Source organism: Neovison vison, chromosome 1 (assembly GCF_020171115.1).
Source record: "Neovison vison isolate M4711 chromosome 1, ASM_NN_V1, whole genome shotgun sequence".
Lineage (NCBI taxonomy): Eukaryota > Metazoa > Chordata > Mammalia > Carnivora > Mustelidae > Neogale > Neogale vison.
In genome coordinates this window covers 286,233,325-286,258,111 of record NC_058091.1, presented here as the reverse complement: position 1 = coordinate 286,258,111, position 24,787 = coordinate 286,233,325, and the positions used below count along the sequence as shown (strand labels likewise).

General features: G+C 34.0%; 1 protein-coding gene across 5 annotated transcripts in view; it reads right to left on the bottom strand.

The window, feature by feature from the left end:
* Positions 1-24,787, bottom strand: part of RICTOR (RPTOR independent companion of MTOR complex 2) — a 129,718-nt gene that overhangs the window by 62,625 nt on the left and 42,306 nt on the right. For all 5 annotated transcript variants that reach the window (XM_044232512.1, XM_044232514.1, XM_044232513.1 and 2 more), the window contains 3 exons: positions 21,366-21,463; positions 9,007-9,071; positions 8,054-8,185 (listed from right to left, as the gene is read on the bottom strand). In XM_044232512.1, coding sequence (XP_044088447.1) covers positions 8,054-8,185; positions 9,007-9,071; positions 21,366-21,463 — 295 coding nt within the window. The remainder of the gene's footprint in view (positions 1-8,053; positions 8,186-9,006; positions 9,072-21,365; positions 21,464-24,787) is intronic.

Here is a 24,787-nt window from a genome sequence, read left to right as displayed (position 1 = left end):
ATTCAGTTCTCTTGTGATAAATATTTGTTATAATAAGGCATTTCAAAATTATTTCATTTAAAACTCCAGAAAAGACTATAGTAAATAATTTACAGAATTTTATACATCAAAAATAGAGCAACAATAAACATACACATAAAGCAAAGTATCAGAAATCTACTGAAAAAACAATTCACCTATTTTTGATAAAAATTCACGATTTTATAAAAATTGTGAAGAAAAAACATTTCCACCTTATTTTAGTTGAAATGTGATTTTTTAGGGGCATAAGGGTCTATCTGTCGGATGAGCAAATGACTCTTGATCTCAGCTCAGGTCTTGATCTCAGGGTTGTGAATTTAAGCTGTGTTGGGCTCCACACTGAGCATGGAGCCATTTTTTTTAAAAAAGTGATTTTAACCAGGACCTACATTTTATATATTATGATGTTAAAAGTCTTATACAGCCACATATTGTAGCCACAATAATTCTATTTTACCAAATATAATTTTATAAATGCACTTCAAAAATTAGTGGTCAATCAGATATCACTTAACTAACACTTCTCTGTAAAATTTATTAAATTACTCAATTTTTAAGAGTTTTGGGTTTATGTAGCCAAATAATTTTTACTTACGATAGTTCACTATTATATTATATTATATTATTCAATATTACATAATATTGTATTGATTAATACATATAGTTTGCTTCTCAAAGAAGAATTTCTTCTATCTCAATGCAATAAAACCTAAAAACAATTTTATAAAGAAATAAATAACAGAATTCAACTTGTGGCCACACCAGAGAGGCTGGATCAGACCACCCCTCTAGCCAAAGACAACTATAAAGGGTAAACAAAATACTTGTGAAAACTGTTAAAAGGGCAATGGATCCCTGGAAAGACATGCACAAGCTCCACATCTAATCAGGCTTTGTCCCTAGGGGCACCTGTCAATCCCCAGTTTTAGAGGAATAGAGTCTTAGCAGAAAGCAAAAATCTTTCTAGACTGGACAGACAGAATGAACTTTAATGCAGCCAATGTGGCCATGACTGGACGGAAAAAAATCCCAAAGAAAAGAAACATAGGAAAGTGAATGCAAATGTTCATGCAGTCTCCTCTCCAAGGCACTTGCCAATCTCTATACTGTGCAAAACAGAGATGTGGAGAATGTGTAACCCTCCTACACTGTTGGTAGGAATGCGAGCACATGCAGCCACTCTGGAAAACAGTATAGAGGTTCCTCAAAAAGTTGAAAATAGAACTGCCCTACGACCCAGCAACTGTACTACTGGATATTTACCCAAAGATACAACTGTAATGATCTGATGTGGCACATGCACCCCAATGTTTATAGCAGCAATGTCCACAACAGTCAAACTATGGAAAGAGCCTAGATGTCTATCAACAGATGAGTAGATAAAGAAGACACACACACACTCTGGAATACTATGCAGCCATCAAAAAAGAAATCTTGCCATTTGTAATGATGTGGACGGAATATTATGCTAACCGAGATAAGTCAATCAGAGAAAGACAATGATCATATATCTCACTGATATGAAGAATCTGAGAAACAAGACAGAGGATCATAGGGGGAAAGGAGGGAAAAATGAAACAAGATGAAATCAGAGAGGGAGATACAATCTCAGGAAACAAATTGAGGGTTGCTGGAGGGGAGGAGGGTGGGAGGGATGGGGTAGCTGGGTGATGGACATTTGGGAGGGTATATGCTATCGTGAGAAAATAAATAATAAATAAATAAATATAGTATCAAGATGGGTGGAAAAAAACAAAAACAAAAACAAAAAGAAATCCAAGGAACCAAACAGAAAGCTATTCCTAGGAAGCTAAGGAAGTAAGCAGAAATTTGAGCAGGTATGTAACACTCTAGATAGATATTTCAGCTTAAGACTGGTCAAGGTGAAGAGGTTCTGTTCAACAACAACAACTGTTGTTTGAGGTCTCAAACAGCCATTCCTTAGATCAAAGAGAAAGCTAAAACTAAACAAAATCAGTGTTATAAGCCAACATTATAGAATAAAGCTTAACTCTCATAAGAGGAAAACAGCATGATCCAGAGTAAAATATTCTGAATATGCAATGTTCACATCCAATCATGCAATAACATGAGGTATGCTTTAAAATAAAGGGTCAAGTAACTAAAAACCAAGAAAAGAGAACAACAACAGAAATAGAACGCAGGTGAGTCACATATTGGTGTTGTGCTAAGAAGGCTATCAATCACTATGATAAATATGATCAAGTAAATAGAAGGAAACATGGAAAAAGAAAGCAACGACCTGGAATCTTTAAAATAAGAGTAAAACAAATGATAGAAATACAGTAACTGAAATTAAAACTTGAAGAGACCAATTTAATAGCAGGATGGAGGAAAAAACAGGTGAGTAGAAAGTAAACACACTGAAGCCAAAAATTAACAATAAAAACTGAAAATAACATCAGAGTCATGTGAGACAGTAAACAGATTCAATACTATATAACTGGAGTATGAGAGGATATGAGAGAAGAATGAATGACTAAAACAGAAGAAAACCTTTAAAGTAGCCAGAAGAAGCAGTAAGAAGAAACAACTTGCTGTTTACCAAGTTAAAAAACAAAACAAAACAAAACAAAACAAAAAAACCCAGAAGATAATAACTTATATAAAGCATAAAAAATAGGAGCCAATCATAAAAATAGCTTTCAAATATCAAGGCAAAATAGAGGCATTTACAGACAAAAAAAAAAAAAAAAGGTGAAAGAATTTATCTTAAGTAGACCTGCACTAAAAGGAACAGTAAAGGAAATTTATCAAACAGAAAGTGATGTAAGATGAATGAAAATGTACAAATGCCAGAAGGATACTGGAATACGTAAATAATGTAGGTAAATGTCTACAGTTCCAGTTTAGGGACACCTCAACAGGTTTAAGCTCTTGGGTTTCAGCTCAGGTCATGATCTCATGGGTTGTGAGCCGGAGCCCTGCACTGGGCTCCACACTCAGCAGGGAGCCCGCTTAAAATTCTCTCTCTCTGCCCCTCCCCCCATGCTCTCTCTCTCTCAAATAAATAGATCTTTAAAAATATGTATCAATAGGGGCACCTGGGTGGCTCTGTTGGTTAAGCAATTGCCTTAGCTAGGGTCGTGATCCCAGGGTCATGGGATGGAGCCCTGTATCAGGTTCCCTGCTCAGCAGGAGGCCTCTGTCTCCCACTCTCACTCCCCCTGCTTGTGTTCCCTCTGTCACTGTCTCTGTCAAATAAATAAATAAAAATTTAAAAAATATATATTTGTATGTATCAATAGATCCAGTTTAAAACAACAACAAAACTACCTTGTAGGGTTATAAATATATGTAGAAATAAAAGCAAAAGCAATAATATAAAAAGCAGAAGGAAGATGATATAAACTGTAAGAGGTTTCCTGAACTGTTCTGGTTGTAATAAAATACTAAACCTTAATATCAACTGCTAAAAGAAGAAAATATTTTATAACCAAGGTATTAATAGAGGAGGAAAAGAAAATCTTGACAATTCCAAAAGAAACAGAAAAGGAGAAACATAAGAACAAAGAACAGATGTGACAAATCTCAAGACAGCAAACAAACTCAAGTATATGAGAAAATTAACAAGATGAAAAAACTCATAAACATACACAAAATTACAGTGCATAAAGACCACAAACCATACATATAAAAATCCACTAGACACAGTCTAAATATTCCAATTAGAAGACAAATTAGATAGTCAAACTAGATTTAAAAACAAACAAAAAAGATCTATATGATGTTTGTAGGCCAGAAACTTAAACGTAAGGACATAAACAATAGCAAGTAAAAGGATGGTAAAAGATATATTCTGCAAGCCCTAAATCAAAGTGAGTATAGCCATTTTAATATATCATGCATACTCATAAGAGAAGTATTACCAGGAAGAAAAAGGGACATTTCATAACTATAAAAAGATTAGTCCAATGTGAAGGTTTAACAATTATAAATATGAATGTAGCAATAAAGCTTCAAAAATGACTAACAAAAGAAAGAGAAAATCTGAATAGTACTGTATGTGCTGAAGAAATGTTATCCATAATCTTAAAACTTCCTTAAAAGGGGAGGCCTGGGTGGCCAGATAGGTTTAATCGGCTGCCTTAGCATTATCCTAGGGTCCTGGGATAGAGCCCTACATTGGGCTACTTGCTCAATGGGGAGCCTGCTTCTTCCTCTCTGCCTGCTGTTCCCCCTGCTTGTACATTCTCTCTGACAAATAAATAATAAAATCTTAAAAAACAAAACAAAAACACTTCCTAAGAAAGAAAGCCCTATGCCCAGACAGATTCACTGGTGAATTCTACTAACCATGTAGGAAAAAATAATAAAATCCATCTTATATAAATTCTTCCAGAAAATATAAAAATAAAGTAAAATTTCCCCAGTTGTTTTACAAAGAAAAATACCACACCTAAACAAGGACATTAGAAGAAGGAAAAAATATAGGCCAATACCACCTCTCATGAACTTAGCTACAAAAATCTTCCAAAAATTATTAACAAACTGAAGTCAGTTAATATTTAAAAACGACAAAACACACAGTGAACATGTGGTGTTTATTTCAGGAATGCAAACAAGGAATATAAAAAAAATCCACAAAAAGCCTACAGCAAGTATCATAAGTAACAGCAAAAGACTGAGTACTTTTAACCTGAGTTCAGGAGGAAAACAAAGTTGTCCACTATCATTATTTCTAATCACTGCAATATTAACCAGTACAATAAGGCAAGAAAAAGAAAGATACAAGGATTGGAAAGGAAAAAATAAGAGTCATCATTTGCAATTAATGCTATGTATATAGAAACTCTAAAACAAATTTTAAAACAATAAGAATTAAAAGTGAATCCAGCAAGATCAACAGGTAAGAGTTTAGTATCCAAACCCACAACCAAAACCAAATACTCACAATTATTCAGCAAAAAAATATGAAAAAGAAAAATTTAGCTTACATTAATACTATCATAAAAAAATACCTTAGAATGGAACCAGAAAAGACCTCGAATAGCCAAAGGAATATTGAAAAAGAAAGCCAAAGTTGGTGGCATCACAATTCCAGACTTCAAGCTCTATTACAAAGCTGTCATCATCAAGACAGTATGGTACTGGCACAAAAACAGACACATAGATCAGTGGAACAGAACAGAGAGCCCAGAAATAGACCCTCAACTCTATGGTCAACTAATCTTCGACAAAGCAGGAAAGAATGTCCAATGGAAAAAAGACAGCCTCTTCAACAAATGCTGTTGGGAAAATTGGACAGCCACATGCAGAAAAATGAAATTGGACCATTTGCTTACACCACACACAAAAAGAGACTCTAAATGGATGAAGGACCTCATCAAAATCCTTGAGGAGAACACAGGCAGCAACCTCTTTGACCTCAGCCACAGCAACTTCTTCCTAGGAACAACGCAAAGGCAAGGGAAGCAAGGGCAAAAATGAACTATTGGGATTTCATCAAGATCAAAAGCTTTTGCAGAGCAAAGGAAACAGTTAACAAAACCAAAAGACAACTGACCGAATGAGAGAAGATATTTGCAAACGACATATCAGATAAAGGGCTAGTGTCCAAAACCTATAAAGAGCTTAGCAAACTCAACACCCAAAGAACAAATAATCCAATCAAGAAATGGGCAGAGGACATGAACAGACATTTCTGCAAAGAAGACATCCAGATGGCCAACAGACACATGAAAAAGTGCTCCACATCACTTGGCATCAGGGAAATACAAATCAAAACCACAATGAGATATCACCTCACACCAGTCAGAATGGCTAAAATTAACAAGTCAGGAAATGACAGATACTGGCGAGGATGTGGAGAAAGGGGAACCCTCCTACACTGTTGGTGGGAATGCAAGCTGGTGCAACCACTCTGGAAAACAGCATGGAGGTTCCTCAAAATGTTGAAAATAGAACTACCCTATGACCCAGCAATTGCACTACCGGGTATTTACCCTAAAGATACAAATGTAGTGATCCGAAGGGGCACATGCACCTGAATGTTTATAGCAGCAATGTCCACAATAGCCAAACTACGGAAAGAACCTAGATGTCCATCCACAGATGAATGGATAAAGAAGAGGTAGTATATATATATACAATGGAATACTATGCAGCCATCAAAAGAAATGAAATCTTGCCATTCGTGACAACGTGGATGAAACTAGAGGGTATTGTGCTTAGCAAAATAAGTCAATTGGAGAAAGACAACTATCATATGATCACCCTGATATGAGGAAGTGGAGATGCAACGTGGGGGGCTTGAGGAGTAGGAAAAGAATAAAGAAAAAGATGGGTTCGGGAGGGAGACAAACCATAAGAAGAGTCTTAATCTGGCGAACAAACTGAGGGTTGCTGGGGGGAGGCAGTGAGGGAGAAGGTGGTGGGGTTATGGACATTGCGGGGCATGTGTGCTGTGATGAGTGCTGTTAAGTGTGTAAACCTGGTGATTCACAGACCTGTACCCCTGGGGCTAAAAATACATTATATGTTTATAAAAAAATTTTTTTAAACAGTACCTTAGAAAGAGCATAGCAAGTAATGTGCAAAGTCTCTACATAAAAAACTACAAAATACTGTTGAAATTAAGTTCCAAATAAATAAAGACTTAGAACAGTCAATGTTATTAAGATATCAATTCAGCCCAAAATAATCCAGCATTTCAGTGCAATTACTACTAAAATCCTACAGTGTTTTAAGGAAACGGACAAGCTGATTCTAAAATGCATTTGAAAATGCAGAACATAAAAGAGCCAACAGTCTTAAGGAAGAAAAATTGGAAGACTTATACCAACAGATATTAACATCTACTATCAAGCTTCAGTCATTAAAATAGAAACGGGCAAGAATAGGCAAACTAAAAAGAAAAAGGGAATGCGAAAACAGATCCATCCTTACCAGGTACCTGGTTTACAACAGAACTGTCACTAACCTAGACACCAGAGGATAATCCTTTAAATAAATCCTGCTAAAATGTACTTCATTATCCATAAAAATAAAAATGAATTATGACCCGACACTTAATTAAACATATAGAGGAATAAAACCTTTTAGAAGAAAACAAAGAATAGTATCTTCCAGAGAGCCCAAGAGCATTAACTATAAAACTGGATTCTACTAATTGGGAAGAGAGAAAAGGCAAACAGACAGACTTGGGGAAGACACTGTCAAAACATATACCTGAAAGGAATCATATCCAGAACATCAAGAACTCCTATATAATGAGATAGACAGATAATCCAATTTACAAATGAGCAAAAGACAAGGAAGGATGTTCAAACAGCCAACAAACAAATGAAAGGTGCTTAATATCACTACTCATTAGGGAAATGAAAATTAAAACCACAATGAAACTCACAAAAATAATACAGCAGAAAGTCTACAATTAAAAACTAAAAGCAAATGCTGATGAGAATATAGAGACTGGAGCTCTCAAACGTTGTTGGCAGGAATATAAATCGGTATAATCATTATGGAAAACTGGCAGTATGTAGTAAAGCTAAATAGTCATAAATCTATGGCCCAGCAGTTCGTTCCACTCCTACATATATACCTAAGAAAAATGAGTGCTTATGTCTGCCTATAAGAATGTTCGGGGCAGCTTTATCCAAAAGAGCAAAAATCTGAAAGCAACCCAGAAAACCACCAATAGAATGGAATAAATTATAGTCTATTCATTACATGATATATTATACAGCCTTTAAAAAAAAAAACAACACAGATACATCTGACAAATAACATTAAGGAAGGAGTAACTATGTATTTTTCCAACATATGATGCTCAAGAATAGGAAATACTGGTTTACAATAAGAAAAGGCAGAATAATGTTTATTACTGGTTGGAGACACGTGGGAACTTGACTGGGATGAAGAAAATATCTTATTCAGGATAATGGGGTACTTGGTTGTATATATCTCTAAAAATTATCAGGCTTTACTCTAAAAATCTGTATACTTTGTGATATGTATGTTGAAACTTAATACATAATTTTAAAAACATAGACAGCTCTAGGAAAATTACCTTGCTATTAAATAGTCCACTTTCAGTTTTAGCACCTTCTGCAGAATACTGGAGTCTTGGATGAGATATCGAAGAGCTCGCAGCCCTGCTGCCCGCACTTCTTTTGCTTCATTCAATAAAGCTAACCGCAAACTGCACAAAAACAAAAAGTTTTGCTGCATGAATTCCAAATACAAATAAAATTATGGTACCAAATTCTTCTTCAGTTAAAATAAGCAAAACTACTAGTGATTTTCTATGTATATAAATCATTCACTGTAAGCCATGGAACTTCACTAATACTGTTATTTTTTTAATCTGTGGTGCCTTAGCATATTCTTACTCAAGAAAACATTATTTTGTTCTACCTTCTGTACTTTATTTTCTATAAAGAATGGAAAATTAAATATGCCTTTTTGAAGGTGTATCACATATGTCTCTATAATCCATTTCCCTCTGCCTACCTACTTCCACTCCTCTCAGTAAATCATTGGTTTAAATCAATTAATACTTTCTCACAGTAGGCACAGACAATACAAATTTTAATTCCCAAGCACACCAAAAAGATGGCTATGAAATTAGAACATTATGTCTCTCTGTTGACAGACTTGAGAAAATAGTTTGGCATAAGCACACTTTGTCTCAAGCGAGGTCTAGAGATAATCATACAGGTTCAAGAAGTTCCAAGGAAAATTTAAGAACTTTTGTTCTGTGAATTTCATGATTAATTTAGAAGTTTAAATTACAGGAATCCAGGTATTTCTCATCAGTAGCTTTGATTCTTTAATTACAAAGCATCAGTAAGAACAAGAGGATAACCAAAAATATTGGCAATCTTGAATTTTTCTAATGTTCAAACAACTGTTTCTACAAAATCAAATATAATGTGTTATACTATCCTTTTAGTTTAAAATTACTAGAATTGAAATTACTAAAACCTAGAAGGGTGAGGGAGGGAATTAAACTATACTTACCAAATTATGATATCCTCATAGTTAAAACCCAGTTTTTCTTCACTATGGCCAATATCACAAAGGAGCTGTCAGAAAAACAAAAGGATGTGAACATGTGTTAACTATTTTTATCTATTTTTATTTACATTACTTTTTAAACTGAAAAATGAAACATTTTTCTTTAACAAAATTCTAGAAAATGTATCTACTGTTCAAATACACATATACCTATCACCTTATTGGTTTTCTATTTGACCTGCCAGTTTTAGATTTAACCCTCCTTTTTGCTTTCATTTGAAGCAACCAATTACTTTTTATTATTCTATTTTCCCCCTCAATAAGTTTACTATTTTAAATGGTTACCACTGAGCTTACAACATGCACTATTAATTAATCACAGTCTAAAGAGAAACTATTACCATGTCCTCAACAATGCTAGACCCTTGACACTTGAACTTCATTACATGCCTCACCTTTCACCTTACTGATGTTTTTTCTTTCAAGCCCCGTAATACGTTACTATTATTTTTATTTTCAGTTAATATTTAGTCAGTATCAATTTATATTTACCCACAAATTCACCTTTTCCATTATTACTCATGTCAGTTGTATCTTTTTGTTTTTAAGATTTTGTTTATTTATTTATTTGACAGAGAGAGAGATCACAAGTAGGCAGAAATGCAGGCAAAGAGAGAGGGCAAAGCAGGCTTCTCACTGAGCAGAAAGCCCAATGTGGGGCTCGATCCCAGGACCCTGAGATCATGACCTGAGCCGAAGGCAGAGGCTTAACCCACTGAGCCACCCAGGCACCCCATGTCAGTTGTATCTTAATGGGATATTCTTCCTTCTGTCTAGAGAATCCTCAGTTTCTTGTTGATTTGTTTTATCAGTGTTTTCATTTATTTAATTTTTAGCCAAGGTTGCTGGTAAACAGATTCTTTTGACTTTCGTTTGCCTGGAAATTTCTTTTTCTCTTCTCTTTTTAAAGGTTATCTTGCTGGATTTATAGATTTTTAGGTTAGCTGCTATTTTCTAAAAAGCTTCAAAATGGTTTCCATTGTCTCTGTTGAAAAGTCTGATTATCAGTCTTACTATTGGCTCCTTTGAAGGTCAGATCCTTTTTCTCAGACTCCTTTCAAGATATTTTCCCCTTTATCTTTGGTTTTCAGCAATCTTACCATTCAGGTGTGATTTTCTTATCTATCCTGCTTAGGGAAAACAAATTCCCGGATCTCTGGGTTGATATATTTTATTAGTTTTAGAAAATTCTGTACATTATCTCTTCAAAATTACTTCTGCCCAATTTCCTCTCTTCTCTCTTTCTGGTAATTCAAGTATCAGATCTTTTTGTGTATACTGCAAATCTCTAAAACCTCTTCTCTATTTACTCCCTTCTCTTTTATCTTAGTGCTCTGACTGGACATTTTCGATTTATCTGTCTTCCAGTACAGCTAATCTTGAGTTTTCATTTTAGATATACTGTCTTTCCCTTCTTGCATTTTCATTTAACTACACAACTCCAGTAATTAAAAAAAAAAATCTTCTTTTTCACCTATGTTCTCCATAGATCCTCTATTTTCTTGACATATAAATCATATTTTAAATATTTAAAGTGCTTATTATCTAATGAATATGAATGATGTAGACCATCTGCTGGATCTGTTTTTCCTTTTGCTGTAGTCATGTAGTCCTGCCTTTTGGTGGATTCTGTATATAAATACTTGCAGAGATTCCTGATGTTATCGTTCTCCATTGAGGGTTTATCCTTCTCTTTGTTAGGTCACTGGACAATACTAAGTACAGACAAACTGCTGCTCTGGTAAGACTCAGTCTATCTCCCCTTTTTCCTTTTCTTCCTTGATCCCCATGTTTAAACTGAAAGCTCATTTGTGGTTGAAGGGATTAGTCCCAAGAGGATGGCATACCTAATTTTTGTCTTATGAAAACACTACAAATATTTTCAAATATTTTACTTTCAAATATTTTTTGTTTAGATTTTTAAGTAAACCATATCAGATAGTTTCAGGATTCAACAAATGTGTAAAGATAATAATCTCCTTCTATTAGATCTCCCCTAGGTCTCCAGCAAAAGGTCTGTGCTGTCTTTTTCCTTTTTTGTCTTTTAGTAACAGTACTCCTGGGCCTAAAGTCTGAGTCCTAGTTTTCTGCCCATACTCTACACTAGCCAGTATCTCTTGGCAAAAGTTGTTGGAGAAGTAAAGTTCACCTCTACAAGACTGTCCCTTCTCCGAAGCTCTGGCTCCTACATTTCTTGTCCACTGAGCAGTTTCCTGCTACCTTCAAACAGTCTTTCTTGTTTTCATTAAGAACACTGATCTAATACTGGCACTACTTCCCTCCCACCTGGATGACTATATACCACTTTAGTCTGAGTTTTGAAAAATAAGTTATATAAGTTTCTCAAGTTATTTAATGGGCCTAACTAAAATGGATGAAAGAGAAGACTGACCATTTAAGTAACATGCAGAAGGGATTCCAAACGCTATTATTCTTCAGTATGAAGTTATGAACATGTTAATGAGACAGAATAAACCAACCAAAGGGCTCTCACATTTGTCTGGGCAAAGAACGGACCCAAGAATATATTTCAAAGGGCACAATAGTGCAGGGTTAAAAAAAAAAAAAAAAAAGCTAATCCTATTCTATTGGTAGGCTCCTTATAAAATGTCCTATCCAGTTTCTTCTTTAGAAGAAAAGAAAAAAGAAAAGTTCCAAATATAATAGGTAAGGGGATCAGAACAGAGTAGCTCTCAGATACTATACAATATTTCATAGCAGAAAAGGAAACTATACAAATGATCACTCTGTGTGGTAAGAAAATGCTGTGTAAATAAGCAAACAGGCAAAACAAGGTAAAAACTTTGGTTCACAGGTCTTTATACAAAATGGTAATACTGGTATACCTCTAAAATCCTCAAAGTTATGAAATATGACAAAGAAGCTTTAGACTAAACTTTCAAATGGCATAAAAAATGTTGTTATTTCTATTGCATTTTGTTGCACAATGTTTTAAGTACTTAAACATGGAGGATGAGGATTTTTTAGATATACAGATTTAAAATAAAACATAAGATTTCCTAAGTTTTGAGACAAAAGAGGAAAGTTTATGTATATCTAAAAAACCAATTGCATACCTAAAATTAAAAGTTTATTAACATATTAGTCAAAAATATTGCAAAATTATGATAAGCAAAGGTTACAGCCCGATATTAGTTTGCTGGGTCTGCTGTAACACATACCACAAACCAGGTAGCTGAAACGTAGAAATTTATTTTCTCATGATTCTGGAAGCTAGAACATCAAGGTATTTTGACAGAGGTTCTTTACTTTGGGGTCCTCTCTCCTAGGTTCTCTCAAGTCTTTACATGGTCATTTCTCTGTGTATATCTGTATACTAATCTCCTTTTCTTATCAGGACACCAGTCACATTGGATTAGGGATCACCCAAATGACCTAATTTTGCCTTAACTGCCTATGAAGAGCCTATCTCCCCATACAAACTGATACTGAGGCACTGCAGGTGAAGGCTTCAACAAATCAATTAGGGGGACACAATTCAGCCCCTAACGTTAGACCCTCACATAGCAAAGTAGGGCCTACAATGAGTAGGCACTTACAATGTGAAAGGCCCAAAGAAATTAGAGAGAGATTACTGAGAAGAGGACAAGAGAATGTACAAAGAGTTTAATGAAGAACAAAACTGATAAATAAACATGACATACTTCCTATGCCCTAAAATCTGAACCAAAAACAATGAAAAATATCATTGGAAATAAAGCTTACCAAAGATGCCATAAACTGCTTTTTTAACATGATAATACCAAATAAGACAAAAATATTGTCAGTGGGATTATAAACTGAAAACATTTTGTAAAAAAAAAAATTGGAAAAATGCTCTAGGGTAGGGATCTACTTTTGGTGATTTATATTAACAAAATAATCTAAATATAGGGTGGGTTGTAACATTATTACAATGGTAAGGAACCGGAAGGAAAATGTTCAAAAAGGAGCAAACGCCTGTAGCCATCAATATTATATAATATTTAAATTTATAATATAAATTTAAAAGGAGGAAAAACAGACATAACGTACTGGTAAGACAAAGGAAAAAATTCTAAAAGATATATATATATATTTTTAAAGATAGATTTTTTCTGTCTAAACATCAAAATTTTGACACCAAAAATGAAAGTGTGGTCAAGGTGATTTATTTTCCTCTCTGTGCTTTTCTGTATTTTGGAAATGTTTATAATGAATCAGTATTATATAACCTGGGGACGGTTATCCATATATAAAATTCATGAATAGGAATGGAAGTAACATTTATTCACTACTCATCTTGCTAATCCTAGAAAATAATATTTTTAGAAATGAAGACAAATGAGTTTTAGACATAGTAGATAATATAACTTCTCAATGCCAAAAAGCTAGTAAGTGATAAAACCAGAAATCAGACCAAACTAGTCTGAGTCCAGAGTCCACTGTGAAAAATATTACTACAATTCTGTATTAGAATTATTTAGACAGGGACAAAGGGAGAGGGGAGATTTGATATAAAAAATAAATAACTGAACATTACCATCTTTATTTCATTTCTCCAGCCTCAAAAATGGTATGATTCTAAAGTCTGGAGAACTGCACCCTGGTTATATATGAGTAAGTGATATTATTTTTTCCAAAACAGTTAATTAAAACACACAAAGCAAAAACTGCCCATTTCAAAGGATCAGAACACACACAAAAACTATTAACTACTGACAGTATTAAACAAAATTTAGCATTTATTTGAGATTTCCAGGTATTTAAGATTACTAGCATTGTTATTATATGGTACATTACTTAAAAAAAAAAAAAAAAAGAACTGCTTATGATGCACCATGATCACTTAGACTTTAGACACATTCCAACTCAAATTTAACAGAAAAGTGAAGCTTAGAATTTGTTTGTATCAACATATAAAATATTGTGTTTTGGGATGCCTGGGTTGCTCAGTCAGTTAAGCGACCAACTCTTAATTTCAACTCAGGGTGTGATCTCAGGGTGGTGGGATAGAGCCCTGTATCTGGCTTCATGCTCTGTGTGGAGTCCACTTGAGATTCTCTCTCTCCTTCTCCCTCTGCCCCTCCCCCAAAATCTTTAAAAATAAATATATTGTGTTTTTAAAATGGGAAAAAATGTTACTTCTTGAAACAATGATTTACATATCAACTCAAGTTCTAAAAAGGCACTATTTCCGGTTTTTTATAACAGTAGCAATGCATGTTAATAAAACTAAATGCTCTGAAATCCTAGAAAGAAAGTAAATGAAGTCTTGTCCTGTCAAGGGTTGGTTTCTCCCCTAAATGTGTACTTGATTCTCATTTCTGTACTATATTTTTCACATGTGCCAGATCCTTGTAGAAAACTGTAGATTCAGGGAAACATACAGTTTCTAAATTACCCACCCCCCAGACACAAAATATAGGACTGCCCATGATTTAACATTTGTTAGAGTTAGCAGTTTTGATGAAAAGCTAAAAGAAACCCTCAAAGTTATTATTATGGTCTTCAAAACTCACATTTCGAAAAGTATTTTGAAAAGAGTGTAATTTCCCTCGTTAAAGCTTAGGAAATCTTCCATTCTACTTTAAATCTATATGTATGTATAAAAAATCCTCATCCTCCATTTTAAAAAAGAAAAAACAATGCAAGAGAAACGTTTCAACTGCAAGAAACACTTCTGAAAAAAATGCCCAGTCAGTTGGAAATGAAGATCACAAGTAACAACTAAAAAGATCAATTTATGACAAAACACAGCATGTTTGTCATAATTGTTGCCTATTGTCCAGGGATAGTAACAGATGTTAGGGCTATGTTTTCAGTGATGGTTAATAATTATTGCTTTTAAGTTGTTTTAAGTTATTAAAATGTTAACACTGCCTGCCCTATCACACAAATGTGTTATATTGAGAACCAAATTATGGGTTACGTTCAGAAGTCAGTAAAGACCTTTCAAAACGTTAGAATTAGCATCCTAACAGTCACTTAATATGTAAAATTATTAGATATCACATTTTCATTGGGTTTCTGTTGCTCCCATCCCATTTGTTTTTATGACTATCAGTCATAATGCCTAGCTAAACGTGACCAAAATGATAGTTCATGTAGAAGATGGCTAAGAGAGGGCTACCCTCTGCTTTTATGATTAAAAACTGTAAGGACAATTTATCTTAGCTAAATGGAAAGTGTTTCAGAATGAAGCTAACTTTAAAAAAAAAAAAAAAGGCAAGTCAGCTAAGAAATGGAAAGACAAAATACAATTAACATTTTTTCAACCCTTGGGTTGTTTTACCTGAAATTAGGACCCAATATGTGTTTTTTTCTCATCATGAGAGCAAATAACTTCTTTTTACTTCAGTTCAGTTTAATTAAGTTTGTTGAATTTTTTTTTATAAGACTTTCTTATAAAAACTAAAATATGTAATAGGAGCAATCAACAATAGCATAATCTTACAAAGGTAAGACAGAAGTCTAAACTACTTCTAGGTAATAAAAATACCTGAGATGCTTTTTAAGATTATTATTTTTAAAAAAATATAAAGATCGGGGCGCCTGGGTGGCTCAGTGGGTTAAGCCTCTGCCTTCAGCTCAGGTCATGATCTCAGGGTCCTGGGATAGAGCCCTGCATGGGGCTCTCTGCTCAGCGGGGAGCCTGCTTCCCCCTCCCTCTCAGCCTGCCTCTCTGCCTACTTGTGATCTCTCTTTCTCTATCGAATAAATAAATATAATCTCTTTTAAAAATATATAATCAATTAAAACAGCACAGTTGATATTCACATTTTACTCTTATTGTTCTGAAGGTTAAATGAATAGTTCTCACAAGTAAGAACAGACAGAATAACCCAAACTTAAAAAAAAAATCTTATCACAGATAAGAATTCTACAACATGGTCTTTTCAGAGTGCCTTTTAGAAGCAGGTTTTGAAATAAAAAATGAAAATGCTTTTTTTAACTTTTTTTTAGAAATCACACTTCTAAATCCTACTCTGCATAAGAAAGTACACAAAAGTGTTATTATACATTATTTAAAATAGCAAAAAGAATTAGGAAAAACATTTTTTAATGGTGGACTAAGTCACAACATATGTATGCATGCATATGTACAAATATGTATATATTTGTAAACATACACAAATATATATGTGGATACATCTACACACATATATCTAACCACACACATACATGCAGCTTTAAAAAAGTAGATCTATATTTATAGAAAAGGAAAGGATCCTATGATATATTAGCAGAAAAGTACAAACTATTAATCAATATATGTCATGATCTCATTAAAAAAAACCAGGGTGCCTGGGTGGCTCTGTGAGTTAAAGCCTCTGCCTTCAGCTCAGGTCATGATGCCAGGGTCCTGGGATGGAGCCCCGCATTGGGCTTTCTGCTCAGCAGGGAGCCTGCTTCCCTTCCTCTCTCTCTGCCTGCCTCTCTGCCTACTTGTGATCTCTGTCAAATAAATAAATAAAATCTTTAAAAACAAAAACAAACAAAAAAAACCCTTTGTGCACATGTAATAAATGGTAAATAAATTCTATTAAGCACACATTTTCGTTTAGCTCATTTAATTCTCACAACTCAATGAAACAAACACACACATACACACACACACACAATCATACCAGAGAAGGATAAATACTTCCTGGTGGTTACCTCTAGAGAATGGTACTTTTGTCATAGTGGGGAGGAGGATGGGAAGGGTATGTGAGAAAGGACTTTCACATTTTACTATAAATTATTCTGTGCTGTTTTAATTTTTTATATTTAGCTTATACTATTTTTGAAGTTTTTTCAATACAGAACAACATAAAGATTCTTTTGGAGCTTTCAGTATAGAATATAGGAGATTAAACACAGGAAAAGAGAACTTTTAGAATGTTAAAAGCTGAAATATTTTCATGTTTAAAAAAAGTAGGTCATTAGATTATAAGTATGTTTTCAGTTTTAAAAATAGGATACTAAGATTATATTCATCAGTAGTCTGTTATACACATTACTTTATCTAGTGAAATGATGTCAGAAGGCAAGCATGGGTGTGTGACATTCACATGGTTGTAGGATCACATCACTAGCACCCTCTCTTCATACTTTAAAAGGAAGTTTAATTCTGCAGAAGAGGTCTACCCTATACAACATTTTAGCCCCATTGATCTACAAATTAAGTTTATCCTAAGAGCAGGCTTATATTAAAAAAACAAAACAAATAGTAATACAGCCAAAACTCCTATTTAAAATGCAAAATCTTCTCTATATAATATAAAACCTTTAATTAAATACTTGTTATATACCAGACTTAGGAGTAAAAGGGACTATAAGAGCAGAAGAAGAAATACTACAGGTTTCCTATGTTTAAGAAACTCAATTTACTTTTTTCTTATAATTTTTATTTTTTTATAAACATATAATGTATTATTAGCCGCAGGGATACAGGTCTGTGAATCACCAGGTTTACACACTTCACAGCGCTCACCACAGCACATACCCTCCCCAATGTCTATAACCCCACCACCCTCCCCCTTAGCCCCCTCCCACAGCAACCTTCAGTTTGTTCTGCGAGATTAAGAGTCTCGTGATTTGTCTCCCTCCAGATCCCATCTTGTTTCATTTATTCTTTTCCTACCCTCCTAAACCCTCCACGTAGCATCTCTACTTCCTCATATCAGGGAGATCATATGATAGTTGTCTTTCTCCAATAAGAAACTCAATTTAATAAGATAGTAACCCAAAACAAATAGTAATAACAAAACAATAAAATCTAGTAGACACACATAATCTGTTATGGGAACAAAGAGAAGGGTGGCCAACTAATTCCTAACTAGTCTAACTAAGTGACATCAATTATTTTTCTTATTTTCTTATTCTATAGAGATATATATATTCTATAAAGATTTCTTATTCTATAGGGATATTCATAGAGATTTCTGAGACTTTCTAATTTTACTCTGTAAGAACATGAAATACCAGCTATGTAAATGTTTATGAACCTAGCTCTCCATCAAAATGGAATTCAATGATACATTATATTATGATTAAATTTGCTAAGCATTTATTTTGCACTAGGTATCTGAAGACATTTTATAATAAAATCTACTGACACTTATTTATAGGAATGGTTCTTACCCAGGGGCAATTCTGCCTCCAGGAAACATCTGGCAATGTCTGGAGACATTTTTGCTTATCACAACTGGTGGAGGTATGCTACTGGCATCTGAGGGTAGAAGCAGGGATGCTATAAAATATACTACAAATGAGAAGACAGCTTCCTAAGACAAATAATTAGCTAGTCCATTATGGCAGAATTACTGAGGTTGAAAAACCCTGTTACAGAAACAGCTTACTACTCTGCAACTTGAACTATTAAGCAGATTCATGTCCTTAGAATCAGCCAAAAAAAAAAAAAAAAAAAAACAGAAAAATGGTAAAAAAAATTAAAGCAAACGAAAACAAATCCCAGGTTAAAAGCTGCTATGTTATCTGTTATGAAGTACCTACTATATGCCAGGTACTATAATGACCTTGCCTTTTCACAGCATCAAGATTACCTGAGTAAAGAAATCTGCCCAAGACTGCCTTGCTAGTTATGGTCAGAGCTGGACTGTAAGTCTCCATCTACTTGATCTAAAGCCCATGCTTTTCCCATTGTTATCACCAGGCAGCCAAACTGATTTTATCAAGTGCAGTGTTCGTGGACTTCACTAATGACAGAGCCCCTCAGACCCTGAGTCAAGGTTTAGTCCCGCATAATGTAGACAAATCCTAGTAAGTCTGGTTTTCTGGTTTTTAAATCCATAAATAATTTATAATAGCAAATAAAAGAGCTGCTCTAAGCTGGTATGAGGGCCAGAGGGAAATGTGAAAATTACAGTGAGAGGATAAAGCAAAATAAAAAAACAAGAATACAAAAAGCCCCAAAGCCCAGGGCCTTTATTAAGGAGATAAATCATTCTGTACTCTATAGGACTATGATGGGGGAAGAGGAGGAGAGAGGGAAGAGAGAAAGGAGGGAGAAATAAGGAAGGAGAGAAAGGGAAGAGGTTAGAGAAAGATGAAGAGAGAGGAGATGAAGAAGGGAGAAAGAAATAGCAGAGAAGGAGAGAGTGAAGGGAAGGAGAAGAGGGAGAAAAGACTAGGAGAACACAAATCAAGGAAAGACCAAGTAAACAACTTAGTGAAATACTGTGGGAAAAATTCAAACAAAGACAGAGGAACAAGGAAAATGGAAAAGGGAAAAAGAGAGACAGCACCCGACTCTTAACCCAAAAGAAGCAGGGATGGAGACAGAAATAAACGGAGAATATGAAGGGAAAAAGAAAAGTATCCAACAGATTCACAGAAATAAATGTTTTAACTACTTCTATTCCAAAGTCTCTATGTATGTATTGTCCATTATGGTTGGTATCTACTAGCCACAGGATGCTATGAGCACTGTTAATGTGGCTATTCTGAATTGATATGCACTATAAGCATAATATACACACTTGATTTCAAAGATTTAGTATAAAAAATGTTAAATATTTCATTAATAATTTATACAAATCACATCAAATGATAATAATTGTAATATACTGGATTAAAGAAACCAGTTTTATTAAAAATAATTTCACATGCTTCCTTTTCCTTTTTTAATGTGGTACTAGAAAATTTAAAATTATATTTGCAGTTCACATTACATTTCTACTGGAAGGTGCTGCTTTAGAATTTTAATATTGCTTTAGGATCCATACTAGTGCCACAGTTAATATTTAAAAAAAAATCAGTCATCCTTACATCCATCCCCAACTTTCAGAATCCTAGCTGGCAAAAGATGTGGAACTACATATCTAGATATCAACCTGATTATGACAGGAACCATGAGTTCAAACAGGACATAAATCTATATTAAGTTGTTTTTAATGGTTAAATCTAGGCAAGTGATAATACAGTTGAGTGAAGAATAGTCATGTAAAATTGGAAAATTTAATAGAAGGGAGTAAAATGAGGATATACAATTTACAATCATGAAAGAATTCTGGGTCTCAAAGACTTGACATTACCTGACAAGCACACTGAAACATGCACTTGGAAGATTTTCATTACATTCATTAAAAAGTGCCAATATACCTCAGAATATTTTTGAAAACTCTTTCTCAAGCACCTATTCAATGTCTTTTCAGGTCATTTAAAACATCATTTTCTTGTCCCTCATAGATGCCAGAATATTCCAAAACTTCACTAAAGAACAAAAAACACATTCTTCAACTATGGAAAAAAAAAAAAAACAATCTATTTTATATTTACTGTTTGTCACCATATTGAAAAAACAGTTTTGTTACATAGTGACTATATTCTCATCTCCTTTTAGTTCCGTGAAGTAAAACAAACTCAAAGCCATAGTTTAATTTTTAGTTAGCAAAGAATTAAACATTTTGGAAGGATTAAAAAAGTGCCACTCAAACTTTAATGTACATACAAATTCACCTGAGAATCTTAAATTAAAATGTAGATTCTGATTCAGTAGGTCTGGGGTAGGGACAGCATAGTACATTTCAAACAAGCGCCAAGGTGACAGCAATGCTACTGGTCTATGGGTTACACTTTTAAGGTGTTAAACATATAATTAATCCCAAATTTAAATGCAGCAGAAAAATGTATATAGAGGAAATTAAAAAAGAAAAAAATTTTTCCCAAAGGAACCATTCTGTTTCCTATTTATGGCATCATCTCAAATAACAGGCATTTTTAGTGTTTCCAAGAGTTGGCTGTCCAGCATTACCAAGCTCAAAAACATATCAATCTGTCTATCAAAGTCAAGAATTCTTGGTTTCTAATAAAGATCAAGTCAATATTTATTTGGGACAAGGGCTCTTCATTTATCCTGGGCTCTAATCAAAATTAGAATTAGAGTATTAGGGATAACAGAGAGGAAGTTTTAATATTTCTCTGAGAATAATGGTTATGCCTATGAAATGCAAAACACACACGTACTTATGTAACAACATTTATCATATATTATCACATAAAAATGGGTATTAAAAAGGTAAAAGTAATATGCTATGTGAAAAATAGTGAAGACCCAATAATAGACTTCCTAGTGACCTTTTTTTCTTTACTTTCTGAACCTACCAAATTTCCTGCAACAAGCACACACTTCCATTATTCAAATACACTGAAATTAATAACAAATGACAAAATCCATGAAAAGCAGCAGAGGAAAGCACTAATATATTAGGTGACTACTCAAGAATTTCTTGTTAATTTCTTGTTAATGATAGTTAAAAAGCATCTGAGGTAAGAATAATAAGGAATAACGAATTTTAGATGAGTTACTTACTTACCTTAGTAAAGTTATTCAGATGGCCTAGTTTTCTCATATTTGATACTCCTTGCAATTTAGCCACATTTTGGAGAATCTCCCTTAAGTTGTCAGAAGGTTCTAGAAGAAAAGACAAGACAAATTAACATAATTTTAGAAGAGTACTTTCCTAACCAAACACATAAAACATGCAGTTATTTAAGCTCCACAACTTTGGTCTTGGTTTAAAATCTTATTCTCTATCTCAAATCCATCTACTGAGGTGACTTCAAAGTCCATGTGAATGACCTTCACACCTCTGCTCCACTCATACCTATGGTCCAACTCATGTATCATCACCTGGAATTAACTACTAAATCTTAAAATTCAACATTCCAACTATTACTTCTTGCTACAATATACAAAAGGCACCAAAAATACTGTCCAAAATATTTGAATCATCAAAAAACAGGAAAAATTTATGAAGCCATTGTTCTCAAAACAAAGCCATTGTTCTCAAAACACAGGACCTCAGTAAAGAACAGTGATCCCTGAGAGGTGAGAAACACACAACTGTACCCTAGAACTGCCCCCAGCTAACTGTCTTAAGAAAGTTTCCAGGTATTGGTGCCAACAGGTAAAAATCCAGGCAAACAGTCCACGATTTAAAGACAGAACTCAGAGTCCAAGAAAACCAAGAAGAATTAGAAAAGAGAAAGAATGCTGAAGATCTGCAAAGGGACCCCTCTGGTAGTCTGTACAGCAATGACTAGTCCATGCGTGTAAGGAAATTAACTACTTGAAAGAAGTAAAAAGGAAAGTACCCTCTGTTCACACAGGACAGGGGGCAGTGCCTGTTCCTAAGAGCCAGATTGAAAATCTGTAAAATTCATGTGGATTGGTTAGAGTCAGAGTAAGACTAAACACTTCTTTTATCCCACCTAACAAATCTTCAAAGCAAAACTTGAAAGAATTAAAGTAATCCCAAGTAACTAAACTGTGTCTCAGACCAATAGTCAAAATTTATACGAAATAAAAAAAATATGAAGCACCTAACAAGGCAAAAATTACAATGTTTAACAGCCAGTAGAAATTTATCAGATATGCAAAGAAGCAGGAAAATAGACTTATAAAAAGCAAAAAAATTAATCAACCAAAATGACCCAGAACTAACAAAGATGTTAGAATGAACAGATAAGAACATTAAAAGCCAGTATGTGCAAAAACTTTGGGAGAGGCATAAAAGGTATATAAATCATCCAAATTGAATTCCTGGAGATGAAAACTAGGTCTAAATGAAAAGATACCGGATGGGAATAAATGCATAATTACTTTTATAGAAAGTAAGAACTGTGAACTTGAAGACAAAGCAATTTAAATTATCCAAAATGTAATACAGAGAGAAAAAAGAAATAAATGAAAAGAACATCAATGAACTGAAGGACTTCAAGTAGCCTAACACAATGACAATGTATAACTGGAATCCTCAAAGGAAAGAAATGGAGAATAAAAAAAATTATTTGAAGAAATAATCGATGAAAACTTTCCAAATTTGATGAAAATAACCCAATAAACCCTGGAAGTTCAACCAATCCCAAGTACAGAATCATGAAGAAAACTAGACCAAAGCACATCATAATCACGTTACTCAAAACCACTGGCAGAGAAAACCTTAAAAGGAACCATACTAAAAAAGACAAGATATGTGGAGAGGGGCAAAGAAAAGGTTGACGGGGGACTTCTCATGAGAAACAAGGCAAATGAGAAGAAAGTAGAGCAACATCTTTCAAAATACTAGGAAAAAAAAAAAAGCTTCAGAAACATAAAAAAACAATCTTAGCTCACTTGCTCTACAAAAATGGTTAACAGCCAGATATGGCCCTGTGGTCAGCAGCCCACCAACTCCCCTGGAATAGAGCGTCAATTTCCTCAGGTTGCTGCAAGCTATTTTCCTTTTCATATATTCAGCATCCATTTGTTTAAACAAAACAAAAGCACAAGCTAAAGAAGAAAAAAAGTATCATCACATGGCTGATATTTTAATCTAAGAACCATTATGACTTTGAGAATTTTATCTGTTAACACAAAATCAAAGAACTATTTGTTTTGAATTACTGTTTTCCTCAGCAAATGAAACTGCATTGTCCTATTTTACATTTAGCTTGCATCTGCCTATTTTCCTCCATTCTGTTTTACTGGGTGTTAGCCATGACAACCACAAATTGGTTAGTGTCAAACCACTAAGCACACTACATACCCCAGCTATTTCCAAATACTTTAAAATTGCTATACACTGAGATCATTCACCGCATCTCCCACAAATTCTGGATTTTTTAAATCCCAATGTAACTCAATCTAATTTTAAATGGCTCAGTATATGTCTTTATAATTAGTGACTCTGAGGTTATCTTAAAAGTGGAATGAAAACAGCTCATCACTGGGTAGAATCAGATTCCACCAAAAAAAATTGCGAGCTTAAATCAATGTTACTATTTAGTAATACCTTTTCACTATTACAAATGGTATCTGAAGAGACTGAAGAAGAAAATATTAAGTAAACCAAAATGGTATCAAAATGGTTTAACTGTATTTCAGAACTTTATATTAATTTTATAACAGCCTTCAAGGTAATTCAGAACCTACAGCATTTGCAAAATAAGAGTTAAGATCACTAAAGCCAGTTGAGAAATTCACCTAATGGAAACATATAATCTAACCAGTTCACATCAACTTATAATTAGGTTTTCAGGCACCAAAGCTTCACTGAAGTGATCATACAGTTACTATTATGTAATGTTCTGATAGGACCAACAGTTAAAATCATTAGTCTGGAAATATTTATTCTTCACAAAGGTTTGTGGATTTCTAATATTGCCTATTATCTAGGTACAAACTGATTGTAGACATTTTTGAAAAACCACAATCTTGCTACAAAAATAAAATCTTGTATCTGAGTTCATTCACTCAACAAATAATATTTAAACATCTATTATAGGCAAGTACTATTTTAGGTAGTAGAAATACATCAGTAAGCAGGAGACATCCTTCTTTAATAAACCCCACATACAAGTAGAAGAAAACTGACAACAGCAACAAAAAAATCTCCCTGCACATAATCTGAAAATTGACAGGTGGTAAGAAGTCAACACTGGATCAGATGTTTGCCTCATGAATAATAATACAAAATGAACCGGACACTAATAATACAGGTGTTACAGTTGTCAATCTAAATCAAAATGAACTAGCCTTTCTCCTTCCTTCCACTCTTCACCACCTTTCTCTTTTACTTAATTCCCAGGAACCTCCAACTAAGGACAACTTTCAAAGTTTCTTCATAACATATTTGCTAAAAAAAAACAAGCTGCTTCCTTCCAGAAGCTACTTCCTAGACCAACTCAAAATAATATGAGAGCCAGTTTAGATGAAATACTATGTAATGCTCATGTTCCACAATGTTCCCATGGA